At 35.7% G+C, this 24352-nt stretch overlaps 1 protein-coding gene and 1 long non-coding RNA gene across 26 annotated transcripts in view; one reads left to right on the top strand and one right to left on the bottom strand.

Annotated features, from left to right (window-relative positions):
• Cep170 (centrosomal protein 170) overlaps positions 1 to 24352 on the top strand; it is a 102888-nt gene that overhangs the window by 27013 nt on the left and 51523 nt on the right. For 12 of the 23 annotated variants that reach the window (XM_042258669.2, XM_076548280.1, XM_042258666.2 and 9 more), the window contains exons 2-8: positions 1233 to 1377; positions 2199 to 2288; positions 7673 to 7751; positions 15708 to 15766; positions 15855 to 16014; positions 17619 to 17753; positions 23044 to 23520. In XM_042258669.2, the coding sequence (XP_042114603.1) occupies positions 1273 to 1377; positions 2199 to 2288; positions 7673 to 7751; positions 15708 to 15766; positions 15855 to 16014; positions 17619 to 17753; positions 23044 to 23520 (1105 nt within the window). In that variant the 5' untranslated portion in view covers positions 1233 to 1272. Of the gene's footprint in view, positions 1 to 1232; positions 1378 to 2198; positions 2289 to 7672; positions 7755 to 15707; positions 15767 to 15854; positions 16015 to 17618; positions 17754 to 23043; positions 23521 to 24352 lie in introns of all 23 variants that reach the window. The other 11 variants (XM_076548290.1, XM_076548286.1, XM_076548284.1 and 8 more) reach the window with 1 other exon arrangement.
• LOC121821358 (uncharacterized) overlaps positions 16158 to 24352 on the bottom strand; it is a 31640-nt gene continuing 23445 nt past the window's right edge. Inside the window, exons 2-3 of one of the 3 annotated variants that reach the window (XR_013043549.1) lie at positions 19316 to 19412; positions 16478 to 16635 (exon numbers count right to left, since the gene is read on the bottom strand). This is a non-coding gene — a long non-coding RNA (uncharacterized LOC121821358). Of the gene's footprint in view, positions 16636 to 18693; positions 19146 to 19315; positions 19413 to 24352 lie in introns of those variants that run through there. The other 2 variants (XR_013043550.1, XR_006062129.2) reach the window with 2 other exon arrangements.

Genomic DNA, 24352 nt, shown 5'->3' with positions numbered 1-24352 from the left:
TAGTAGCAACCTACTATTAAAGATTTTTCTCTTGAGATGGGTGGTAATATTTGATGAATGAGTTTTAAAGTAGTGTAAATGAAAGAGTCAAGCATTTTGAAGATCTACATAATTCTGAAAACCATATTTTTTTAAAAGAACAATGTATGATGTATGAGTGGAAGATGAATTTGTGTATAATTCATGCGGAGTTCCCATATTGTATATAATCAAGAAACTTTGGCTTTGTATAGTTATTATTAGTATCTTTAAAAACTCCCTACAAATGTTTTAAGACAAAACCCTTTTTTACCACTCCAAAAACAGCTTTCCTTCACATATTTTTAGTTCAAAATTATGGTGGTAGAATAAATTCAAGAAGATAGGAAAATTTCTCTATTAATCCAAATGTTTAAAAGATAACCCATATTTTAAGTAGTGCTATTTTTCTCATTGGAGAGGGGGTTAGGAAATGAAGCTTTCTACAAATATTAGTAATTTTAAGTGAGATTTCTTTGTTATCTTTTAAGTGAAACAAATACCAACTTTTCAGGTATACCATAACCCATGTAAACAAGTACTCCTGGGGGCCTTTTTTTGTACTAGAGTCCTAAGAACCAAAAGTTTGAAGAATTGCTACTCTAGGAAAAATGTATTGAAACAAATAAAGTAGTGGCTCACCCCTGTAATCCCAGCACTAAGGAGGCAGCAGCAAGAGGAAAGGCCTGATCTCAAGGCTACCCTGATCTGTTTAGCAAGGTCCAGGGAGAAGGGAGTGGAGGGGAGGGAGGACGAAGGAATTGGAGTTTTATATTGTAGAAATCGTGTTCAGTGTCTCTACACTTGGTAGATAAGCAATGTCTTTGAATTCCAGAGTTAGTCTAGTTAGATATCAGATTTACTTTCTCAGTTTCATTCTTTCTCAGACATTTTCTGTAAGACGTATTTGTATAACACAGCTGCTTTTTATGTTATTATACTACTAGATGTATTTACTTGGAAATTACAGATTGAGTCTAGAAGCCTTTTAGAAATACAATAAAAATTTATTAATTGACCACCTACTTATTTGCTTTAATTCTTTCTTTTTTAACTGGACTGTTTAGTGGAGTTTCTGGATTATAATACTGATGAGAATATGGTTTATATTGGGTGTAAATGTTGATGAAGGCAATTCTGTTTTAGGCCTACTTACAGGGATGCTGGCTAGATACTGAAGAAAGAGTTTCTAATGTGCTTTTCTTCATCTGCAGGATGATGTAGCTTTGCTAAGGATTCAGAAGCTAAGCAGAAATGAGCTTAACATCCTGGTTTTTGGTGAGCAGTGGAGGCACTCGCCACAGGCTGCCACGAGAGATGATTTTCGTTGGAAGAGATGACTGTGAGCTCATGCTGCAGGTAACGTGTCAGCCTTCTCTGTATGCAAGCTCTAAGCTTCAACTGGGCATCACGAGCTGTCTTCCCCTTTACAGAGTTAGAGTATTCAGTCAGATAGTAGATACACTTTGTAAAAATCAGACTTTAATTTTCTGGCTCACCTAACTCGTGTAAGTTTAATTAATTTTCACCCTCGTATTATCCGTAAATAAGTTCTATGTTTTGAGGATTATATTTTGAAAAATGAAAGGTTAAAAGAGAGAAATGTGTGCACCTGTGGGATGAACATGTATATATAGGTACACTTAGCTGTATTTATAGAGAAATTCGTTTCTAAAAATTCCAGTTTTAGAATTTATATTGAAGTGAAAATAAATTTGCTCAGAGAATGCCTCATTTTGTCCCTTTTTATCATCTAAGTCTTTGGGTTTCTTATGCAGTTTGTGTTATATTCAGTATTAAAGGAAGAAATCCTGCAAGATAACATTTTCTTAACAATAAGATAGGTAAAATATAAAAGAATTTATTGGATTTCTGTGTAACAATTTCACAATTTTTAAACTATGTAGTTTGATACATCCAACAAAATCAGTTAATTTAAATTCAGATTTAAAATGTGGATTTATTGGAAGAAGTATTTTAGAAATTTAGTTACTTTATGTTTTTAGGGAATGATACCAAATTTATGTTGTATCATAACACAGATTTCATTTAATCTACTTTTTTGATCTATCCCTATATTTATTAACTGTCCTATTAATATTGTATATAAAGGTAAAAATCTTTTTTGTTACTTATTTTAGTATTTTTTGTAGTTATTAGCTTAAAGTTTTTCTTTTTAGTCCCGTAGTGTGGATAAGCAGCATGCAGTAATCAATTATGATGCATCTATGGATGAACATTTGGTGAAAGATTTAGGCAGCCTTAATGGGGTAAGTTAACTGTGTAGTTTTTACTTTGGTTGAATACTTGTTTAATGTTAATAAAGTTGTATTCCTTCTTTGTTATATTCCCCCTTTTTTGTTTGTCTTTCCCTTGTAAATTCGTAAATGGTGCTTTGTACATTGAAGCCATATGTAGAAGAAGCTAAGGAGTAAATAGAGGAATTAAGAAAGGAATTCAACATGATGTATGATAAAGATTTCTTAAGGGAGATGAGACCAAAGTTTGAGCTCACTATGTGATTGCAGTTCATGTGTGGGGAAACAGAAAAAGGTTCTGGTGGTAAAAATGTGTAAAACACTTTTGGGCGCAAGAGATACAGTCTCACTTTTAGAAAATAAGACAGTGATGGCACACGCCTTTAATCCCAGCACTCAGGAGGCAGAGCCAGGAGGATCTTTGTGAGTTCGAGTCTAGCCTGGTCTACAGAGTGAGTTCCAGAACTGTCAGGGCTACACAGAGAAACCCTGTCTCAAAAGCTGGAAAGAAAAAAAAATAAGAATGGAAAGGTAGATTTGATGCTACATACTGGACGACCTCCTGTAGTCTAGGGGTGGAGTCAAAACAAGGGATCTAAACATTTACTATAACACACACATACATTATCAGAATAATAGGATTTGCTTTTGCTGCTTTTTCTTTGTCTTTTTAGATATCTTTGTGTAACTGTGTTAGTTTTTTCTTATTTCCATATGATCTCTCTACATTTTGCAGAATATTTTATAGTCACAGGACGTGCAAGACTATTGATGTATTGAATTATTTCAATGTCTTAATTTTCTTGTAGCTCTTCTAACAAGCAAATATTTTATCTTTGATATTATATCCTCCTGAAATTTAATGAACCGCTTGTATTTTGAGTGTTGCAAATTGCTGCCATGAAAATGCACACTAAACACATGAAAAGCATATGCATGAATAAAACTTTTTTCAGTTTTTAACTTGCCTACTACTAAAAGACTTATAAATTGATTATTTGAATGAAGTTTTTAGTTAGCTATTCTGTTGATTCTAGTACATGTAATTAAGTTTGCATTCTTCAAATTTGTACTGAAATTCTTCCCATGTGACTTGAACCATTATATAGACTGTCACCTTTCCCCTTGGCATACCTCCAGAACTTCTTGCAGAGTCTTCCTGCGGTTCTGTTCCTCTCCAGACAGGAGTCCAAATGGGTTAGACTTTCTTTGGCCTATTTGTCTTGCCATTCTCTATTCTTTTTAAAGAGTAAAACTTCTTTAAGGGATCAAAGAGAAGGCCCTTGCATTTAGGAACATAAACTGGTTAATGTTAACATGCTGGAAGAATTAAAACAAACAAAAACAAAGTAGGCAGCACATGCTATAGAGTAAAGGATGTATGTTAATAGTGTGGATTCACAACTCCTGTTGGCTAACTTTTTTTTCTTTTCTTTTTGTACACTGAAAACCTGTGTTTTAATATCTATTTTGTGCTTGATTATAAATTCCTGGGTGATTTGTATGATTTTAGCTTTTATAATTATAATCACAGTACCCAGACCTTCACACAGTTCATGAATCCCGTGTGTGTGTGTGTGCGTGTGTGTATGTGTGTGTGTGTGTTTGAATTATGTTTATGGTAATTATATATAATAATTATGTATGATATATATGATTGTATGTATGTAATTGAATTAACTTTCAATCCAAAGGACCTTGTAGAAGAAAATTTTAATATTTTCTGTATGTGGGATAGTTAAATAATATTATTCAAGTTCAGAAAGTTGCCTCTCAACCACAGTGCTATTCTTATATGTCTTGATAGAATTGTTTAAATAATTAGATCAGTGTATTAATCTTTCAAAAGAACGATCAAATAGAATTATTTGTTATCTTTTAATATTGTTATTTGTTACATTTAATATTCATTTGAAATATGAACTTCTAGGCTTATCTTTTTATCAGTTGATTATATGCAATAATTTTATGAAAGATAGTAACTTATGAAGAGGAACATCCCCAGTTTGAACTTAAGATCAGCCCATGAATGTGAATTTCATAGTTAGACTTTATTAACAGAATAACTTGTAGCAAAACATTTTATTTCATAAAAATTTAGTTTCTTCATATAGACTGGTATTATCTCCTATATTGCATAAAATGTGATACATTTAAGTTCATTAAAATGAAGATACCATTTAAAATATATTGTCCTTCAACTATAAAATATTGGAGATAATTGCTTTTCTCTAGTATTGTTGTAAGGATCTTAAGTGTGACTGTATATGTGACTATGTGTTCACTAGAGAACTCTAACATGTTACAGGAGTGATGAATGTGTCACCTGACAGCCCAAACATTCCGTAAAGGACTCTATGGCAAATACTATAAGAATTCTATGAACTGCTATCATGTACTATTCAGGAGAGTACTTGATCCACAGTCCGTGTACTTTGGGGGTGGGGATTTTGCTTTTGTGTGTAAGAGTGCTTGCTTGGATGTATGTCTGTGCACCATTTGCATACACAGTGCCTACAGAGTCCAGAAAAGGGCATTAGATCCCCTGGGACTGATGTTACAAATGATTGTGAGACACCACATGAGTGCTGGGAATAGAACTTGCCTCTTCTACAAGAGCATCCTGTGCTTCTAACCAGTAAACTCTCTCTCTAGTCCAGTGTACTTTTAATACTATTATAACTCCAGAATTTTCAATATCAAAGTAAAGGTAATAATGCCAGAAGTAGGCTGGAAACAATGAAGTGCTTTTTGCGAGCCTAGTTTTAATTTTAACTAGTGGTGTAACTTAGGAAAAATTACGTAGTATCTCTGTTCCTTGGTTTTAAAAATAGAAATAAAATGATACCTCATAGTTTGCTGTAAAGATGAAATAAATAATTTTAAACATCTAAACTAATATACAGTAAGCATTCAAAAAGTGTTAATTTATTGCTATTATGATTTAGTTGTTTTAGCTAAGACCATTTTAATATTCAGAAACCTATATACTTTTCAATGAATCCATTATTGTACATATATTGTTTTTTTAATGGTTTTTTTTTAATTATGTGCATGTGTATGTGGACATGTGTATGTGAGGATACCCATGGAGGCCAGAAAAAAGCTTTGGATCCCTTAGAGCTGAAGTTACAGGTCGTCATGAGTTGCTCGATGTATTGCTGGGATCTGAACTCTGGTCCTCTGCAAGAGCAGCAAACATTCTTACCCTCTGAGCGACTTTATCTTGCCTTCATTATTTTACTTTTAAGAAAAGCATTTACCCTCTAAACTCAACTTGGAAATATCACTTCCACTCTTATTTCTTTTAACTTGTCACAAAGCGTATTTCCAAGGGATCTGAATATGTGTTTTTACCACCAGAAATGATTATTAAAATAAGGCAGCGAGAGTTGAAACTGATTTTGTTGCTGTGCTTTGGTGGCCCACATTTCTGTGAGCCTGTTGAAGTGTCTCTGTGAGAGCCTTGTTTATCTTCAACCTCCTTCCACTAGGGCACCTGCCTCTGTCCCCTACCATGCGATCACATCCTGTCTTTTGTTACTGTGCTACTACACACAGCCTAGGTTCCAGCCTAGGCCTGTTTCCCTTTCTTCATCCATGAGGACATGAGTTCAGTCCCCAGCACACACATAAAAGGTTGAGTGTGATTACCTGCATGTTTGTAATCCTAGCACTGGAGAGCAGAGACAGGTGATTCCCAGCACTTGCTGGCTAGCACAACCAGCTTAATCGGCAAGTCCTGGTTCCCAGTGAGACACTTTGCCTCAAAAACAAGGTAGATGGATTGTGAAGAGCAATGTCTGCAGTTGACCTCTGTCCTCTGCAAACAGGAGCACTGATGAGCACATATACATGCACACACACACACAGAGAGAGAGAGAGAGAGAGAGAGGTAAATAAAACATTAAAATTTAAAACTAAATTATTCAGGTTCTTGTTGGGAAATACTGCATGGTCCTTATTAAATGACTAACAGGGTGAAATTGTCTTGTTTTCTTTTTGTTCTTATAAGTACTCTTTTCTCTTGTTGATTCTGGATGAAAGAAAAGTGAGCTGGAATTATCTTCATTTCCTGAAGATACACAGTGTGATAATTTTGTCTGTGCTATGATCATATCATCATTGTCATCACCTGCAGTGCTCTTGTCTATTCATTGTGTAATTGAGTTGTATTTTTTTTTTTCTATTTACCTCCCTTTGCTTCAGTGGACATTTAAACTGGGTGTTTCAGCTGTCCTCTTTAATAGCATTTTTAAAAAAATAGGAAAGAAAAAACCCTATAAAGTAGCATCTCCAAATGTCTTCTTGGAAAGCTAATGCATGTCAGGCATTGCAGTAAGAAACTGAAGGATGACAGAATGATGATTTATGTCTCCGTTGCCTTATTCTTCTGTCTGGGCTTTTCACTATCCTTAGCCATTAGCGACCATTGAATACTTGAGATATGACTGACTAGTCTAAATTCCAATGACTTACACATATCTGTAAAATACCTTACTAATTTTACTTCTTGAGCTAGTATGTTTTAAATACACTAGATTACATTTACAATGCATTATCAAAACTAATTTTAATTCTTGTTACAAGCCTACAAGAAAATACAAGTAGTGTATGCTGTTTGATTGGGAAATTATGACATATTGGATAGTGCCTTTCTAGGTAATTCTGCTATTTGTCTTGCTATTTTGTTAATTTTCAGCATTGTTAGAAATAATTGAGTAAAAATAAAATACCATGGTGAAGATAAAGCAGAATTTCAACACAAAGAAAAAATCCATTTACTAAGATGCCATAATGTATCTTAGATTCATAGAAAAATCCAAAGGACCCACATGGCAGTTGTAAAGCAACCACAAGATGCCTCCGCAGTTAAAGATGCTTGTGGCTAAGGCCGATGAACTGAGTTTAATTCCCAAAACCCACATGGTGGAAAAGAGAACAAATTCCAGCAAGATGCCCTGACTTCCACATGCATAAAATTGTACATGTGTACACGTACACACACAATAAATAAACAAATGTAATAAAATGTTTTAAGTGGAATGTTTCTGAGAATGATGTGATAAAATGTTAATCCTTGCAAATAAAATTTCTAAAAATCCCAAAGCTGTTTAGAGTTTTGTATTTTATTCTGTACAAGTTTCCAGCTTCAGATTAAGAGCTTTCCTGACTTCATTTTTAGAAAAATTCCAAGTGTCAAAATTTCTCCTGGTCTCACTCTGCTTTTTGTTACCAGTAATATTGACAAAGGGTTTAGTATAAAATAATTATGCTGTAGGCTGCTTGGTACATATTAGGATGCACTTCACAATAAGTACTTTTGAGTAATAGGTTGATGAATTTGAGAATTAATACTTCATATGTAATATAACCTTTTTCTTTCTTCCTTGTAGACTTTTGTGAATGATGTAAGGATACCAGAGCAGACTTACATCACTTTGAAACTTGAAGATAAGCTGAGATTTGGATATGATATCCTTTTATAATTTTGTGTATTTATTACATGAATTAAAAATATGTACTATGCTACAAGTTAATATCTTGTGACATAAGAATTCACAATACTAGAAGTTTATGCTCATTTAATGCTTTCTGCTTCTTTTTTGGTGACTGGTTCCTAGAAATGATACTGGAAAGCTTGGTGGGACTCAGCTGTTTCCCATCTTTTTGTAGTACTATTATGCATATAATTGAGGTGTTAAAGAATGGAACGGGGGGGGGGGGGGGGCAGTGAAAGTCTTAGTACCTTCTACCTAGGGTTCTTGCCAGGTGAATTATGAGGGCCCAAGTCAGTCTCTTAGGAGGATGTAAACATTAACCTGCCTTCCCTCCCATGCTATACTGCTGCTCTGATACAGACTCATATATCCCATGTTTTCTGACACCAAGTTTACTTGACATGCACGTTGTCATTTAGTGTGTATTTGAAGTTTGGTTTAAAAATCAGAGTCTAATAATTGGACAGTTATATGATTTTACTGTAGTGTAAAGAATAGTATAAAGGAACCTAGTAAAATGAAGAAATAGACTAAGCAATAATAAAAACATTTCTGTTTGTATTTAATAAAAATAAAAATATTTCTCATTATGATGAAAATTTCTTTTGAGATTAAGTTTCTAAACATTTACCAAAACTCAAATAATAATTTAAAAAGTTAAACATTAGTAACCTGGTAGAACTAGATCACTTTATCAGAGATATTGCCTTAGGTAACTCTAGTTGATACTTAATGCACTAACATAAATAACAAAAGATAGAATTTTTAGTTTGAAATTTAAAGTTAGAATAGTTTTGTAGCACATAGTACATTTATATTTGAAAAACTGAAAAAAAAAACAAGTTAAATACTTGTTATATATTCTAAATTTTTTTTAAAAATATGTATGTTGAGCCTTTGAGATGGCTCAGCAGGTAAAGTTACTTGCTTCCAAGATGGGCAACCTGAGATCAATCCTCAGGACCCACAAGGTGGAAGGAGAGAACAGACTCCTACAATATATTGTGTGACCACTGCATACGTATCTTGGTGTACATGTATGCACACACACACACACCAAATAAATACATGTAAATGTTTTTAATTACATACAGTTAAAAATTGTTTCAACCAGCTTAAGTTTTATCAGAACTTATGTGCAAGTGCCTCCTATAAATAATTTACTATTAGCCATCTTAAAACATGGGAATATTCTAAGGAATTCAGATTTTAATAACATTTTTTTTAAAAGTTACTCTTGAGTATTAATTTCAGAAGAAACTAGCATATGCAATAGAGTATACTTCTCATCCTTGCTTCTCAAGAGGCTGGATCAGGAAGATGGCTTGAGCATAGTGTGAAAGCACTCTCAAGAAGAGTAGGAGGAAGAGTAGTGTGAATAGGGCATGAAAGAGGAGGCATAAGAAATAACCCGTGCTTTTGCAGATTGCTGTATATTAATAGCAAGCTAACCTTTTTTTTTTCCTAACATGTAACTCACAATACATCTAAAATTGGATAGGGCTTTTAATTTTTTTGTCCCTAAGGACTTCCTCCAAATTGTACAGTCAGTATTGAGCTACCACTGTTATTCAAATGTCCAGTTAATGCTCATTTAGTTGTTTTCATTTAGTGTTTCATGCTGATTCTAATACTTTTATATAAAGCACTGGTTCTCAACCTGTGGGTTGTGACCCCTTTGAGAATCATATATCAAATATCCTGAATATCAGTTATTTACATTACAGTTCATAACAGTAGCAAAATTACAATTATGAAGTGGCAATGAAAATGTTTATGGTTGGGATTCACAACCTGAGGAACTGTATTAAAGGGTCACAGCATTAAGAAGGTTGAGAACTGTTGATATAATGAACAATGGGCTGTTAATTGGCAGAAATTTTATACCATGGGACAGAATTTTTAAACCATTTTATGTGATATATTTGTTTATGTATTAGTGATAGTAAACTAGGGAAATTGTCATGATTTATTCATACATAAAATTAAGTTAATAGTCACTCTATATAGACTGCGCCCTAGAGTGGAAAGCTCTGATTAACAATATGTCACCTTAATGGAGAGACAACATTAAAATAGCTTAAGATTTGAACTAGAGAACATAATGTATATGCAATAAGTCTGTTTTCTAACTAGAGAAGTTTTTTGAAAAGCATGAACTCAGTGAAATATTCCAGTTTTCAAAATGACCATAACCTCAAGACAAATGACCACAAATGTGTCAGGTAAGGAGACCTGATAAGTTCATTCATTTCATGTTTGTTAGCTGCTTCCTATTACACTGGTGTAGTTTGTTGGTCGGGGATATGCTAAATGATTTTTACACAATATGATGTTATTCTTTGAAGATGTCATGCAATGTATTTTGCACATACTCACTTTCTCCCAGCTCCTTCCATAACCACCTCCCTTCCCTTCCCACCCAACTTTGAGTTGTCTTTTTTTGTACCCCTGCCCTGCCACCTCCCCACCTGCGTTTGTGTGGCCTAGCTATCCAGCCTTGGGATGGGCCTGGCCTGGGGTGTGGTTAAACTACTAGGGGCTGCATCTTTAACGAAGCTGACATAATCCTTTTGCCCCAGCTCCCTGAATGCTAAGATTATAGGCAATGCTACCATATCTGACTGTATTTTTCTTTTTTTTTTTCTTTTTAATTGCCATATGAAGTACTGGGTTTTAAATATAGTTTGCTTTTGTTTTTTCTCTTTATAGTTCTACATTCCCAGTGAACTCTTTTCCTGCTTTCATGTTTTTTGTTTTTTTGTGTGTGGGGAGGTGGTGGTTGGGGGGGGGGTTGTTTTTTTTTTGAGACAGGGTTTCTCTGTGAAATAGTTCTGGCTGTCCTTGAACTCACTCTGTAGACCAGGCTGGCATAGAGCTCATCTAAATCCACCTGCCTCTGCCTCCAGAGTGCTTAGATTAAAGGCGTGCGCCACCACTGCCTGGCCCCTGCTTTCATGTCGTCTATGTTCTATTACCATCCTCTTCAGTACTACTTTTTCCTACTCTCTTGATCTTTCTAGTTTCATGACCTATACCCTTACCCCACACACATACATACATATATATGCACATTAAGATCCCAAGTCCACATACAAAATAGAAAATGTGGTATTTGTCTTTCTGAATTTTAAGTACCTTGCTTAATTACAGATCCATCCACATTCATGCATACTTTAGAATTTTTTTGCTTTATAGCTAAGTAAAATTCCATCATGTGTATACTCTATATCTTCATTAAACATTGAACTGTTGACGGACATCTGGGCTGGCTCCATTTCCTTGCTACTGTGAATAAAGAATAGCAAATATAGATGTTCAAGTACCTCTTTGGTGGAATGTAGAGTACTTTGGGTATATGCCCAGATGTGGTGGATGGATAGGAGGGTCATATAACTGTCTTTTTGTTTTTTGAGACACCTTGGTACAGATGCCTATAATTTTTCTATCAGTTTACACTCCCGTCAACGATGAATAAATGTTTCTCCTACCCCATATCTTCAACCAGCATTTATTGTACTTTATTTTGCGAATAATAGTCGTTCTGATGTGGTGAGGTCAAGCTCAAAGTACTTTTGATTTTTATTTTCCTGATGGATGTTCAATATCCTTTGTGTGTTTATATATATATTTGTCTTCAGAACTTTTTTAATTCATTTAATGATTTGCAGTTTATCCTTGGGTGGTCAATTTTTGAAATTCATTATATGTTTTAGATATTAACCCCATTCTAACTGTACTGAAACACGTTTTTTCCCATTCTGTGGGCTATCTGTTCACTCTGCTGATAGTTTACTTAGCTGTGAAGAAGAAGTTTTCATAATTCCACACAATCCCACCTTTGGCTGTTTGCTGTGCTATCAAATCCTGTTCAGAAAGGTTTAGATCATGCCTTGAAACGTTTTACCCTAGCATTATCAGCAATTCAGGTTCTAAATTAAGACCTTTCACCCACTTTGAGTTGATTTTTGTGCCAGATTTGGATCTAATTTCATTCTTCTGAAAGTGGATATCCAGTTTTGCCTGCAGCACTGATTTTTAATAGGCTGTCTTTGTTGTAGCATGTGTTTGGGACAACCTTGTCATATTAGCTGTCCAAAGCTATGGTCAGTACGTCTCTCTATGCCAGAGCCATGCTGTCTCTGTCACTATTGCTCTGAGGTGTACTTTGGAGACTGTCCAGAGCTGTGTTCCATTGGTCAGTACGTCTCTCTATGCTGGAACCATGCTGTCTCTGTCACTATTGCTCTGAGGTGTACTTTGGAGATCAAGTGTTGTGGTATATCTAGCAATGTTCTTGTTACTTAGACTCATAGCCTTTTGTGTTTTTGTGTTTATTTCTAGATTATTTTCTAGTTATATGAAGAAAGACCTTAGGATTTTGATTAAGATTGCATTAAGTCTGTAAATTACTTTGGGTAACAGCCATTTTCAAGACACAGTTCTGCCAGTTTAGGAGCATTTCTATGGTCACCTATTTTTCCAGTGTCTTAAATCTTCATTGAAAAGGTCTACTTCCTTGATTAGGTGTATCCCTAGGTACTATTTTTTGACAGATGGATGAAATGTTTTTTCATAACTTTTTCTCAGCAGATTTGTTATTTGAGTATTAAAATACTACTAGCTTGTCTTGTAAAAACAGTTTTATGCCTTTCAACATTTCTGAAAGTGTTTCGATCTGATGGAGTCTGTGGAGCCTTGCAGGCATAGAATTGTCACATGTACAAATGAGGATAATTTGACTCCTTCCTTTTGTATTTATATCTTTCTCTTAATTTCTGAGGCAAAAAAGTGCTAGACCAGTGGTTTTCAACCTTCCTAATGCTGTGACCCTTGTGACCCCCAACCATAAAATTATTTTGTTGCTGCATACTGTAATTTTGTTATTGTTATGAATTGTAATATAAGTATATCACATTCAGGATATCCAATATGCCACCTCTGTGGGAGTTGTGACCCACAGGTTGAGAACTACTTGCTAGGTGATTTCCACTAAATGTTTACTTACATGTATATATATATATATATTTTTTTTTTTTTTTGGTTTTTCGAGACAGGGTTTCTCTGTGTAGCTTTGCGCCTTTCCTGGAGCTCACTTGGTAGTCCAGGCTGGCCTCGAACTCACAGAGATCCGCCTGGCTCTCCCTCCCGAGTGCTGGGATTAAAGGCGTGCGCCACCACCGCCCGGCGTAACATGTATATTTTTATATGTCAGCAAATATCTATGTGACATGAAAGGGAAAAGTTTTAATAGTACAAAGCAGTAGGAAGCCACTTTGTTGACAAGAAAGCTCAAGACAATTCTATAAGTAAATTTGGGGGGGGGGGTTCTGTTCACTAAATTATTTACTGGAAAAGAACCAAGATTAGTTTGGCCATCCCTTCCCTCACATTTAGTATCCACTTGAGTAAGGTTACCTCACTCAAGATGGTATTTTCTAGTTCCATCCATTTGCCTGCAAATTTCATAATATCATTGTTTTTTACTGCTGAGTAGTACTCCATTGTGTATATATGCCACATTTTCTTTATCCATTCTTCAGTTGAGGGGTATCTAGGTTGTTTCCAGGTTCTGGCTATTACAAATAATGCTGATATGAACATAGTTGAGCATGTGGCCTTGTGGTAAGGTTGAGCATTCCTTGGGTATATGCCCAAGAGTGGTATAACTGGGTCTTGAGGAAGACTTATTTCCAATTTTTTGAGAAATCTCCATACTGATTTCCAGAGTGGCTGTACAAGTTTATATTCCCACCAACAGTGGAGGAGTGTTCCCCTTGCTCCACATTCTCTCCAACATAAGCTGTCTTCAGTGTTTTTTTTGTTTTGTTTTTTTTTTTTATCTTAGCCATTCTGACAGGTGTAAGATGGTATCTCAGAATTGTTTTGATTTGTATTTCCTAGCTAACAGGGAAAGACCCTAGGAGGGACACATGGATGACCCTGCGAAGAAGCGGATGAGATCTACATGAGTGGACTGGGTGTGGGGGGATGGCAGATGGCGAGGAGTGGGGGATGAGAACATGGGGAAATGGGAGGGTCAAGCTGGAACAGGGACAGAGTGGGAGGGCAGGAAGGAATATACCATGGTATATGAAGACATCATGGGAATAGGAAGCGACAGGGTGCTGGGGAGGCTCTCAGGAATCCACAAGGTTGACCCCACCTTAGTCTGCTGGCAGTGGTCCAGAGGGTGCCTGGACTGGCCTACTCTGGTGACCGGCCTAGCAAATACCCTAGCTGTCATCATAGAGCCTTTGTCCAGTGACTGATGGAGGCAGATGCAGAAGTCCACTGCCAGGCACCAGGCTGAGCTCCGGGAATCCAATTGATAAGAGAGAGAGGAGGAATTCTGCAGGCAAGGGATGTCAAGATCATGATGGGAGCATGTGCAGTGATGACCGGCCATACTAGTGGAGGCCCATGAACTGTGGACTGGTGGCTGTGGAGCCCCCATGGGACTGGACTAGGTCCTCTGGATACGGAAGACGGTTGTTTGGCTCAAACTGTTTGGGAAGCACCCAGGTAGGGGGATCGGGATCCATCCCTGGTGCAGGCTTCTGGGGATCTGGTGCCTGTGGTGTGGCGCCTTGCACAGCCTTGGTGCAGTGGGAAGGGTCTTGGACCTGCCTAGGTTCAGTTTGCCGTGTTCTGTTGACTCCACATGGGAGACCTTGATTTGGGGGATGTGGGGATGCGAGGTGGCTTGGGAAAGAGGGCTGGGGGAAAGAAGGAGGGGGGATCTGTGGATAGTATGTGGAGTGAGTAGAAAATTTCTTAAGAAAAATGAAAAAAAAAAGATTAATGGATTGAACAGGTTGTTTATAGCTCTAAGAAGTTCTTTTAATAAGTTTACTGCTTCAGTTACATTTGGACTTCTCTCCTCTCTCTCTCCTCTCTCTCTCTCTCTCTCTCTCTCTCTCTCTCTCTCTCTCTCTCTAACACACACACACACACACACACACACACACACACACACACACACACACACGTCACGGTGATTACAGTTTTTCCTAACCTTGAAGTAATTGATAATGCTTTAAATTAGTAAAGGAGGGTAGAATTCAGTACGTGATTATAAAATTTCTTTCATTGTAAGGTTAAATGGTAGGAAATAAGACCTCTAGTGAATTGATCTTTAGTAAGAAGCCTTGTTGTTTTGGCATAATAATGAAAGCATTCATTATATCTAGCACTTGTTCTCATGTGTATAGAATCATTGTTTTATTATGTAATATGACCTTATTGCAGTACATGGAGGGAAGGGGGTGGTAAGGTTGCATATGAACCCTAATTATAGCATTCATTTTTTTGTACTTAGAAAATGAACCTCATTTTTATCAAAGTTTATGGCAACCTGAGTAATCAGTTTCTTCAGGATTTGCTGTTGGGTATTGACTCATGAGACATTTTTACACTTTTGTGACTAGGTATCGATAAGTTTCTTCATTTTGTTCCTGTCATATTCGTGTTTGTGAAAATTAAAAATGTTTGGGCTCTAATTGTTTGAAGACTAGTATTGCCTGAGATTACAAATGCTTATTAGAATTTTAAGGTTCTTAATATTTTTAAATGACAATTTATATATTTTAAATACTTTTTAATATTAAAGGGAGTATTATAGGCACATTCTACATTCCAGGTTCTCTGTGAGCTGCCAGAAGAATCTCAATTTGAGGACAGCCTAGTGACCTTGTCTATAAAAAAAAATTTTTTTTTTAAACCTGAGGATGTGGTTCAGCGATAGAGTACTTGTTTAGCATATGCAAGGTCCTGGGTTTAATCCCCAGTACCTGTACAAATAGATGGTAAATAAAAATAATTCTATATTTACTCTTGAAAAAGGACAGTTTCCAAAGTGTGTCTAATGACCATTTTCAAGCACAGTGACCAAAATTTTGGAGTTCTATTCTTCCTTAGCTCTATTTACATACAAATCTCTTCACTGTAGTTCGAGGAGAAATGAGGGTCCCTGAAGAAGCTCTTAAGGTAAGAGTTTATCTTTGTTGTTAGCCTATTACTCCCTACAGTTGACTTCTTTCATGTAAGCTTCCTTTTGATATGAAATGTTTTGTAGCATGAGAAGTTTACCATTCAGCTTCAGTTGTCCCAGAAGTCTTCAGAATCAGAACTACCAAAACTGGCAAGTGCTAAAGGCACAGATTCAAAAGTGGATACTACTCCAGAAGTGCAGCACAGAGCTACAGAAGCTCTGAAATCAGAGGAGAAATCCATGGGTAAGTGGTCTGTATGATCTGGAGGATGATCTACAATAGCCATAGCTATCTATCTGTTCAGAGAGAGGGGAGGAAGGGGAGGGGAGGAAGAGGGGAAGCAGGAAAGGAAAAGATCATCAAGTTGGGTACTCAGAGAAACCAACTGTGGAAGCAGCTTTAATGCAGCCAACTAGAGTTCCCAGTACAAGTCCCAGGCAGAATACACTGTCCCTTGGGGTGAGGCTTCGAAGTAACAACAGCTAAAATATAGAAAGGTAGCGTCATCTAGTAGGTTGCTCACAATATCCAGCAGAAACTGAGGCAGTCAGCTGCAGTTCTCAATTGAGCTGTCTCAGTGGCTCAGCTTTCCAGAGTTCTGTTTCCAGCTTCTCTCTTCGTCTGCAGACACTTCCATATTACGGGATAAACAATAATAACCTCTCTTGGGAATAGTTTACCTTTTAGCTGTCCTCAAGGACACATGTTTTACTTTTGGGCTCTTTTATTTTTCTCTCCCTCCCTGTCAGAGTTAGGGGGACTAACCCATCCCTAGACCTTAAAGGACACTTGGAGTCAAACCCACTTGGGGTCTAAAGTGAGGATTGATGTCTTCCCCAGCTCAAGAGCTAGCTTCTCAATGACCTGAAACAACACACGATAAACAGTTTGTTAGTAATAATGTACATTACAGTAACAGCACATGATCATTGTCAATATAATTTACATTACAATAAGCTAACTCCTTTGGAAATTCTGAATTTATACTTGGTTTTGAAGATACTGCATTCTTTGTTCTCATTTGTGTCTATACCTGTATAAAAATAATGTATACTAGTGATTGATCCCAGAGTGCATTTTTATATAGCCAGTTTTCCCTAGAAATAACTCTTAAATATATTAAATATTTAAGGAAAGTGATTTCAATACTTGAAGGAAATAATAGTTTATTATTTCATATTATCTATATTTCTCTGAATTATAATTGAAATAAAAGGGGAAAATGTAATACTACTACACCATCCTCATATCATATAATGCTTACAGTTTTAATTTGTAGATTAAATATTAAATTTAATAACTACAAAGATGCCTTATGTAGATAATTCCTTCACATAACAAATGTATTAAATTGATAAACAGAACTACAGCTACTGAAACTAAAGGTCTGTTAGTATTGAGTTACAAATGTAGTTACTGTATGATACCCTTATGTTGTTGCTCATGCCAATATTTGCTTTATTTTCATCTTTTATATATTTAGATTTAATGACATTTTTGATCGGAATAGTTTCATTATTCCTTTGTTAATTCTAACAAAATTCTTTTACCTAAGATACTTCCTGTCTATATACTCAAAGATCATTTGTTACCTAGGCTCATTTACATATCAGAGAGCCCCTAACACTTAGCAAAAAGCTTTTGGATTTTATATAGAGCAAGTTGTATTTCTTAGTCATTGCTGATCTTCATTTATTTTGTCATGTCTAGTGCTGTTTAAGGTCATGTTCAAATGTTACATTAATGGAAGTAGAGTACTTTGAGTCAACTAAGTAAATCTAGAGTCATGCAAAATATATTTTCTTACTTCATTTGCTTTAGAGAGATTTTCCCCCCGCTTCTTTTAGACGTTTCTGCTATGCCCCGTGGCACTCCATTATATGGACAGCCGTCATGGTGGGGAGATGATGAGGTGGATGAACAAAGAGCTCTCAGGTCTCATGGAAAGCCTGAAGAGAAGCATCAGGACGCTGGGGCTTCAGGTAAGACCTCCGTGGCTAGGATACCCAGTTCATATTGGGCAGGTGTTATATTCCAGACAAAAGTCAGTCTACTCTGAAAATGATCTCTACCATAACTTGATTTTTTAAGCGTGATGATGGCTTTGCTCTTGTAATACCTTATGAATCTAACATAAAATACTACATACAGTATCTTTATAAAATCATGTTATTTTTCCAGCTTATGAAATTATAAAAACTGTAACAGATTAATGCCATAACTGGACATTTTAAGTGTTTTAAAATATTTAATTGAATTGATAAAATAGGGACATGTGAGTTACATGTTTTTACTTGATTCATACTCATATACTCACTGTAAAATAAAAAAATTCTGTTATGTTCAGAAATATAATATGAAATTGTACATTCTTTAAAGTCCCAGCATGCTTACTTTATTGAGGTAAGATGGCAATATGATTCAGAGTTCAGCAGCCAAAGTGCAGACTTAGAGCCTCACTAAGAAACAAGGTTCTTTTGTTGGTGGTCTGGTTAAGTGGTGACCAGTGTCCAGAAAAGTCAAGATTTCCAAGATAAATGGAGATACTGATTATCAGATAAAGTTGCTGAAAGACATCAGAACTGAAGAATGGAGCAACCAGTTTCTTTATTAACAGCAGATAAGGATCCAAAACTGGAGGAATTAAGTACAAACACCAAGGATCAGTTTGGAGACTTAGTGTGACTCTGAGGCAAGGACAAACCCCATCAGAACTCTTCCAAGATTTTTTTTTTTTTTTTTTTTTTTTTTTTTTGGTTTTTCGAGACAGGGTTTCTCTGTGTAGCTTTGCGCCTTTCCTGGAGCTCACTTGGTAGCCCAGGCTGGCCTCGAACTCACAGAGATCCGCCTGGCTCTGCCTCCCGAGTGCTGGGATTAAAGGCGTGCGCCACCAACGCCCGGCTCCAAGATTTTTTTTTTTTTTTTTTTTTTTTTACTTCATTTATACAAAGTCAGCAGGGCAGTTTTCTTAGTTGGAGAATTATGAACATTCTGTCTTGATATAGTCTAGTTAGACCAGAGTACAAGTCTTTAAAAAGCTGTCCTGATCAAGTAGGTCTTATGACGCCAAGCTTTAAAATAACTTTCCATCACAGCTTTGTTTCTTCACCAGTCCTTTTTCTTGATGTCATTTAATATAATTTAACATGCCTTCAGATGTAAGTGAAAGAACTGCTGTCTGATACAAAGTAGGAAAGGAATCTATTGGCTCCCATCCTGATTTCTCTCAGGGTTGTTTAGTGCAATAGACAGTATTGTTAGCTAGTTTTGCCATCTGTCTTGCTATCCACAGTACTTAACATATTGATGGAGTTACCCTCATAATCAAAGCTGCTGCCATCAGCATTCAAAGTTATACAGTTTTTGGTCACACCCTGCAATAAGGAACAAAAGTTGTGTTACAGAAGATCTCCTGGGATTTGGAAGACGACATTTCCCCAAATCTTCAGCACATCTCTCATTAGCTTCTCACAGATTCAGAAAGTCACCTGCTCTTCTAACCAGTCTCTGGCAGACCATGCGAGATTGTCATTATCTTTCTCACCTTGAAGCATGGTGTGGAGTTATTTGTCCCTAAGGCAGATGAGCAGTGTCAGAAGAGTGGTACTGGAAAGTATTGAAGTTCTTTTAGGAAAAAGTTCCTTTAGGAAGGAAACTGGATGTCAATCAAGAATGTCTTTTTGGTCTTCTCTCTATTTAACATATTATCTACTTTTGTTGTTTTTGTTTTCACTGCTGAGTCATTACTAAACTTTTGACCTTAAGTTTCAACCTCATTGCAGTAAACTTTGCATAGCAAATATGAACTGATCTTTAGTTCTAAGAAGAATGACTTTGTTTTACCTGACAAGTAGATTTGGAACTTTTTGTTCCCTAGTGCACCTTGTATCTGATTATTATTGTTTTAGTGTTCTCTCCCAACATACCCCCACATAATTGTGCTAATTCCTACCTCCTCTTCTCCCACAATATGTGTAGTGTAAAGTACAAAATAATACTATACTGCGAGTGTACAGTACTGCTTCATTTACTATTTTTGTGTAAATCTCCATGACTGAACTCTAACTTCCTCACCTCAAGTACCATATATTCTAACCTCATTTGCACTAGAGCTAACTGTCTGTTATGGGGTAGGGAGATAGAACCAATTGGATGGGTTAGGAAACAGATGAATTTAACTGTTGCAAAATTTGGAAAATAATTGCATGATGGTAAAAATTAAGGAGCCATAAAAAATGTAGCCTTTGCTTCCTCACACAACTTTGAAATTCTGCCACACATAACTTGTAAACTGCAATGACACATGCATATTACTATGGTAAAGAGTGGAACCATGACAAATAATGGCAAGCATTCAGTTGCACTTACTTTGTCCACTTCTTCCAAAAGATTTGTATGCATCTCCTTATCTTGGTAATATCTAAAGGTAGTAGTTACTGGGTTTTTGTTGTTGTTGTTGTTTTTTTTGTTTTTTTTTTTTTTTGTTTTTTTTTTTGAGACAGGGTTTCTCTGTGTAGCTTTGTGCCTTTCCTGGAACTCACTTTGTAGACCAGCCTGGCCTCGAACTCACAGAGATCCACCTGGCTCTGCCTCCCGAGTGCTGGGATTAAAGGCGTGTGCCACCACCGCCTGGCCAAGTAGTTACTGCTATTTTGCCCATTTTATAGAGAAAAGAGTTGAGACACAGAGTGATGTTAATTTACTTATTGAAGAGAGCACTGTTCATGAGATTCCAAAAATAGACACACCAAATTCCCATACAGCAGGTACAGAGCATACTACATGTACCATTGAATTTGATGACAGTACACCAGGAAAAGTAACTATTAGAGACCATGTGACAAAATTCACTTCTGACCAGCGCCACAAGTCAAAGAAGGCCTCTACAGATTGAGATTTATATTGTCTCAAATAGAAGAAAGAAAGAAAGAAAGAAAGAAAGAAAGAAAGAAAGAAAGAAAGAAAGAAAGAAAGAAAGAAAGAAAGAAAGAAAGAAAAGAAAGAAAGAAAGAAAGTCAACCTAGACTATATAAGACCTATCTCAGAATAAACAAATATATATGTATGTGTGCATCTATACATATGTATACATATACACACTTAGCTATTAATATTGACTAGTATAGGCATACAAATTCAATTCTAGCTTAGTTGCTAAATTACTTTTTAAATTCTTGGTAATTGAGATTAATTATAAAATATTAGTATAACAAATACTACCCCAGGTAGTTTAATTTGGTTTAAATAAAAATGGCTGTGAATAGAAATAATGAGATTCATAAACTCCAGACTGTGATCTATCAATGTTGTAAGAGAAGAAAGCTGTTTAATTTTTTTTAGCATGACCTTAAAACTCCTTAGCAATTTCTCTAATATGTATTTCTAGTCAGACTAGAGTTCTAAAAGGACTACCCCTTTCATGATTTTGTCTCCAGAGAAATTAATCTGTTCACATACTAAATTTTCCAGATGATTGAACTTTAATTTTACAACTGAGTTATTGAAAACTAAACATTTGTCATAAATCATGATGAAATGTAGTATCTACATCACCACCTTCTTAGACAGAGAAAACTGAACAATTTAAGTTTTTCCTTTATTACTGAGAGTCATCATTGTGTAAGTTATTAAACAATAAAACCTTACAGTAATGTCCCTCCAGAGCCTGAGCCTTTAAGGCTCTTGATACAGAATAACACTGGGATACTGTTTTCAAGGTCAATCTGCTCTTGATTTTCATTTTACCTCTCTTCCTAGCTATAATTATTTCTCTGAAATACTTTGACTTTTCTTTGTTAAACCAAATGGAGTAATTTTTGAAAAAAATAATTTTTACTTTGAAAGTTTCTATTCTTAAATAGTATCTGCCTTTTGTGTCATTTTTTGACAGTATGACCATGGCTATTGTGATCATTATTATTTTAGTAGTGGAGCCTGATACCTTTTATATCATATCCCATGTATTTAATGAGAAGAATATTACTCTGTAACATAAAAGATGGTTTTGTTATCATTTCATAATCAGTGTATTATAAAGAAAGCAATTATAGCACCTAATGAATTGTACAAAGATTAATATTTGAAAAGATATTTCAGAAGACTAAATACTGCGTGTAATTAAAAAATGATTGGAAACAACCTCATATGCCTGTATTGCCTTGTTTTCCTAGTTAATTGTAATTGATTTACTATGAAATCTGCTTAAAATAAGGTTGAAATTTGAGCCTTAGGGAAATTTATTTCATATTAATTTTTCTATGATAGTAGGCTGTCTTGGTAATAGATACTGTATTTTATTTTCTCAACCAAAAGGCAGCTTAATATTCCCCTTTTTTCTTGTACATTGTGCTACCAGCGACACCCCCATCACGTCTTTATGCAGTCAATGGCTTAAGCAGTGGAGAGATTGTCACAGTGTTCCATTTTTGCCTGCTCTCCTTGCCACTCACTGCTTGTTACTCAGCTTTCACCCATGACCTTTGGGCAGGTGTGTACATTCTGCTCTACAGAAGTCTAGACTAAGTTTCTCCCAGACTTCCTAGATGACTACAGAATTCCTAGTTTTGTGTTATTTCTTTCATACTACTGCTTGAATTGCCTTGTTGCCACAGCCACATGTTTTATCACTAACCACTCTTACCTTATAACATGTGTGTCATCTCTCAAGAGTCCATATTATCAATTTTGTCCTAAAGTAGTGTCTCTGAATATGATAGAGACTGCTAGGTGGAATTGTTACTTCCAAAGCATCGTTTATATATTTACTTTCTATCTCCATTGTCACTAGATTGCCTCTTCACTGTTAGAGCCCTACATTTGTTCTCAAGTGTTTCAAATAGCTTATTCTGGTAACTGGATTAGGTAATTCATGCTTTTTCTATCATACTATGTGTGTGTATATTTACACACATGTGTATGGATGGAACATCTCCATCTATACGTCAATTCTTTCTCATCTTGATGATTTCTAGATTTTCTAGTTGAAAAATGTATGGGCCTGTCCATGCAGGGTCTATCTTTTCCTCCTTTGATTTTTCCCCCCATTGCTGCTGTTTATCTCGCATCTCCTGTTGGTAATTGTATCCTAGTCAAGATTGTTTCATCTCTGTGACTTTTTTCTGTCATATATATAATGACATATATAATGCTGTTGTTTTTCATCCACATATCATCTGCCTTCCGATTCTCAGAATAATGCAAATGGTCATTACCAATGACTCTCATACTACAGGCTCCCAAATATTTTGAATTCTCTCTCATTTTTTTCATTAGGGTGCAGCATAGATGCCAAGCAAGTGGAGGAACAGTCTGCAGCTGCAAGTGAAGAAGCACTTTTTCCTTTCTGTAGGGAACCAAGTTATTTTGAAATTCCTACAAAAGAATTCCAGCAGCCATCACAAATAGCAGAGAGCACTATTCATGAGATTCCAACAAAAGACACACCAAGCTCCCATACAGCAGGTGCAGGGCATGCTTCATTTACCATTGAATTTGATGACAGTACACCAGGAAAAGTAACTATTAGAGACCATGTGACAAAATTCACTTCTGACCAGCGCCACAAGTCAAAGAAGGCCTCTTCTGGAACTCAAGACTTGCCAGGAATTCAGACAGGAATGATGGCACCAGAAAACAAAGTAGCTGATTGGCTAGCACAAAACAACCCTCCTCAAATGGTGTGGGAGAGAACAGAAGAGGATTCCAAGAGCATTAAAAGTGATGTTCCTGTGTACTTGAAAAGGTTGAAAGGTAAAGTGACTTTCAGAGATTCCTATTGTATCATAAGGAAAAGTTGGTCATCAGAGTTACCAGACTTCTATTACTTCATTATACAGTGGAAAATGAAGCTCAAAAGCAGACAACACTGTTATGTTCAAATTACTCATTCAAAATAGCCTTTCTTCATTTTCTTCCCAATGTGGTTACATTGGTTTTGGGGGGAGGTGGTTATTTATGTCATTCATTATCTTTATTTTTTTCCTACAGAAATACAAAATCTATTAACTATACAAAATACAGTTTCCTAGAAGATAACCCCCATCATTTTCTTGATTTAAAGAAAGGATGCGTATAGTTCTTTTCTATGTATCATGCTTCCAATAAAGTATCATATCTAGGTTTTGAAAACAAAATTAAGCTACTTGGTGTAGGCTGAAAGTTCTGTTTAGATCAGATAGTCATATTACTGATGAGGTGCTTCAAACTGTAAGCTGTTTGCAGAGGCTGCTCACAAAACATACAGTTTAGATGTATTTACAAGGTATCTATTATTCTGACATAAAATTTGTGCTATCAAGAATTATAATTTAAATGTTTATTTGTAAACATTAATTATATATTACTATATAGTAACATTAGCTATTGTATATACTGTATTCAACACTTGATTACAATCATTAAAAACTTGATATATCTACATTGATTGTAGCAAATAATCAGCTTCATTTCCACTGGTTTTGTGAATTGAATTTATTTTGAAATTTATGTTATTCTGTCTTATTTTTAAGTATGCTATCAGTACAGAAGTGGTTTTGACCAAATAATGATTGTATGTAAATCTAACCATTCTATGGCTTTTATT

Source organism: Peromyscus maniculatus, chromosome 11 (genome assembly GCF_049852395.1).
Source record: "Peromyscus maniculatus bairdii isolate BWxNUB_F1_BW_parent chromosome 11, HU_Pman_BW_mat_3.1, whole genome shotgun sequence".
Taxonomy (NCBI): Eukaryota; Metazoa; Chordata; class Mammalia; order Rodentia; family Cricetidae; genus Peromyscus; species Peromyscus maniculatus.
Note: the sequence above shows the minus strand (reverse complement) of the source record. Positions and strands in the feature narration are given on the sequence as shown.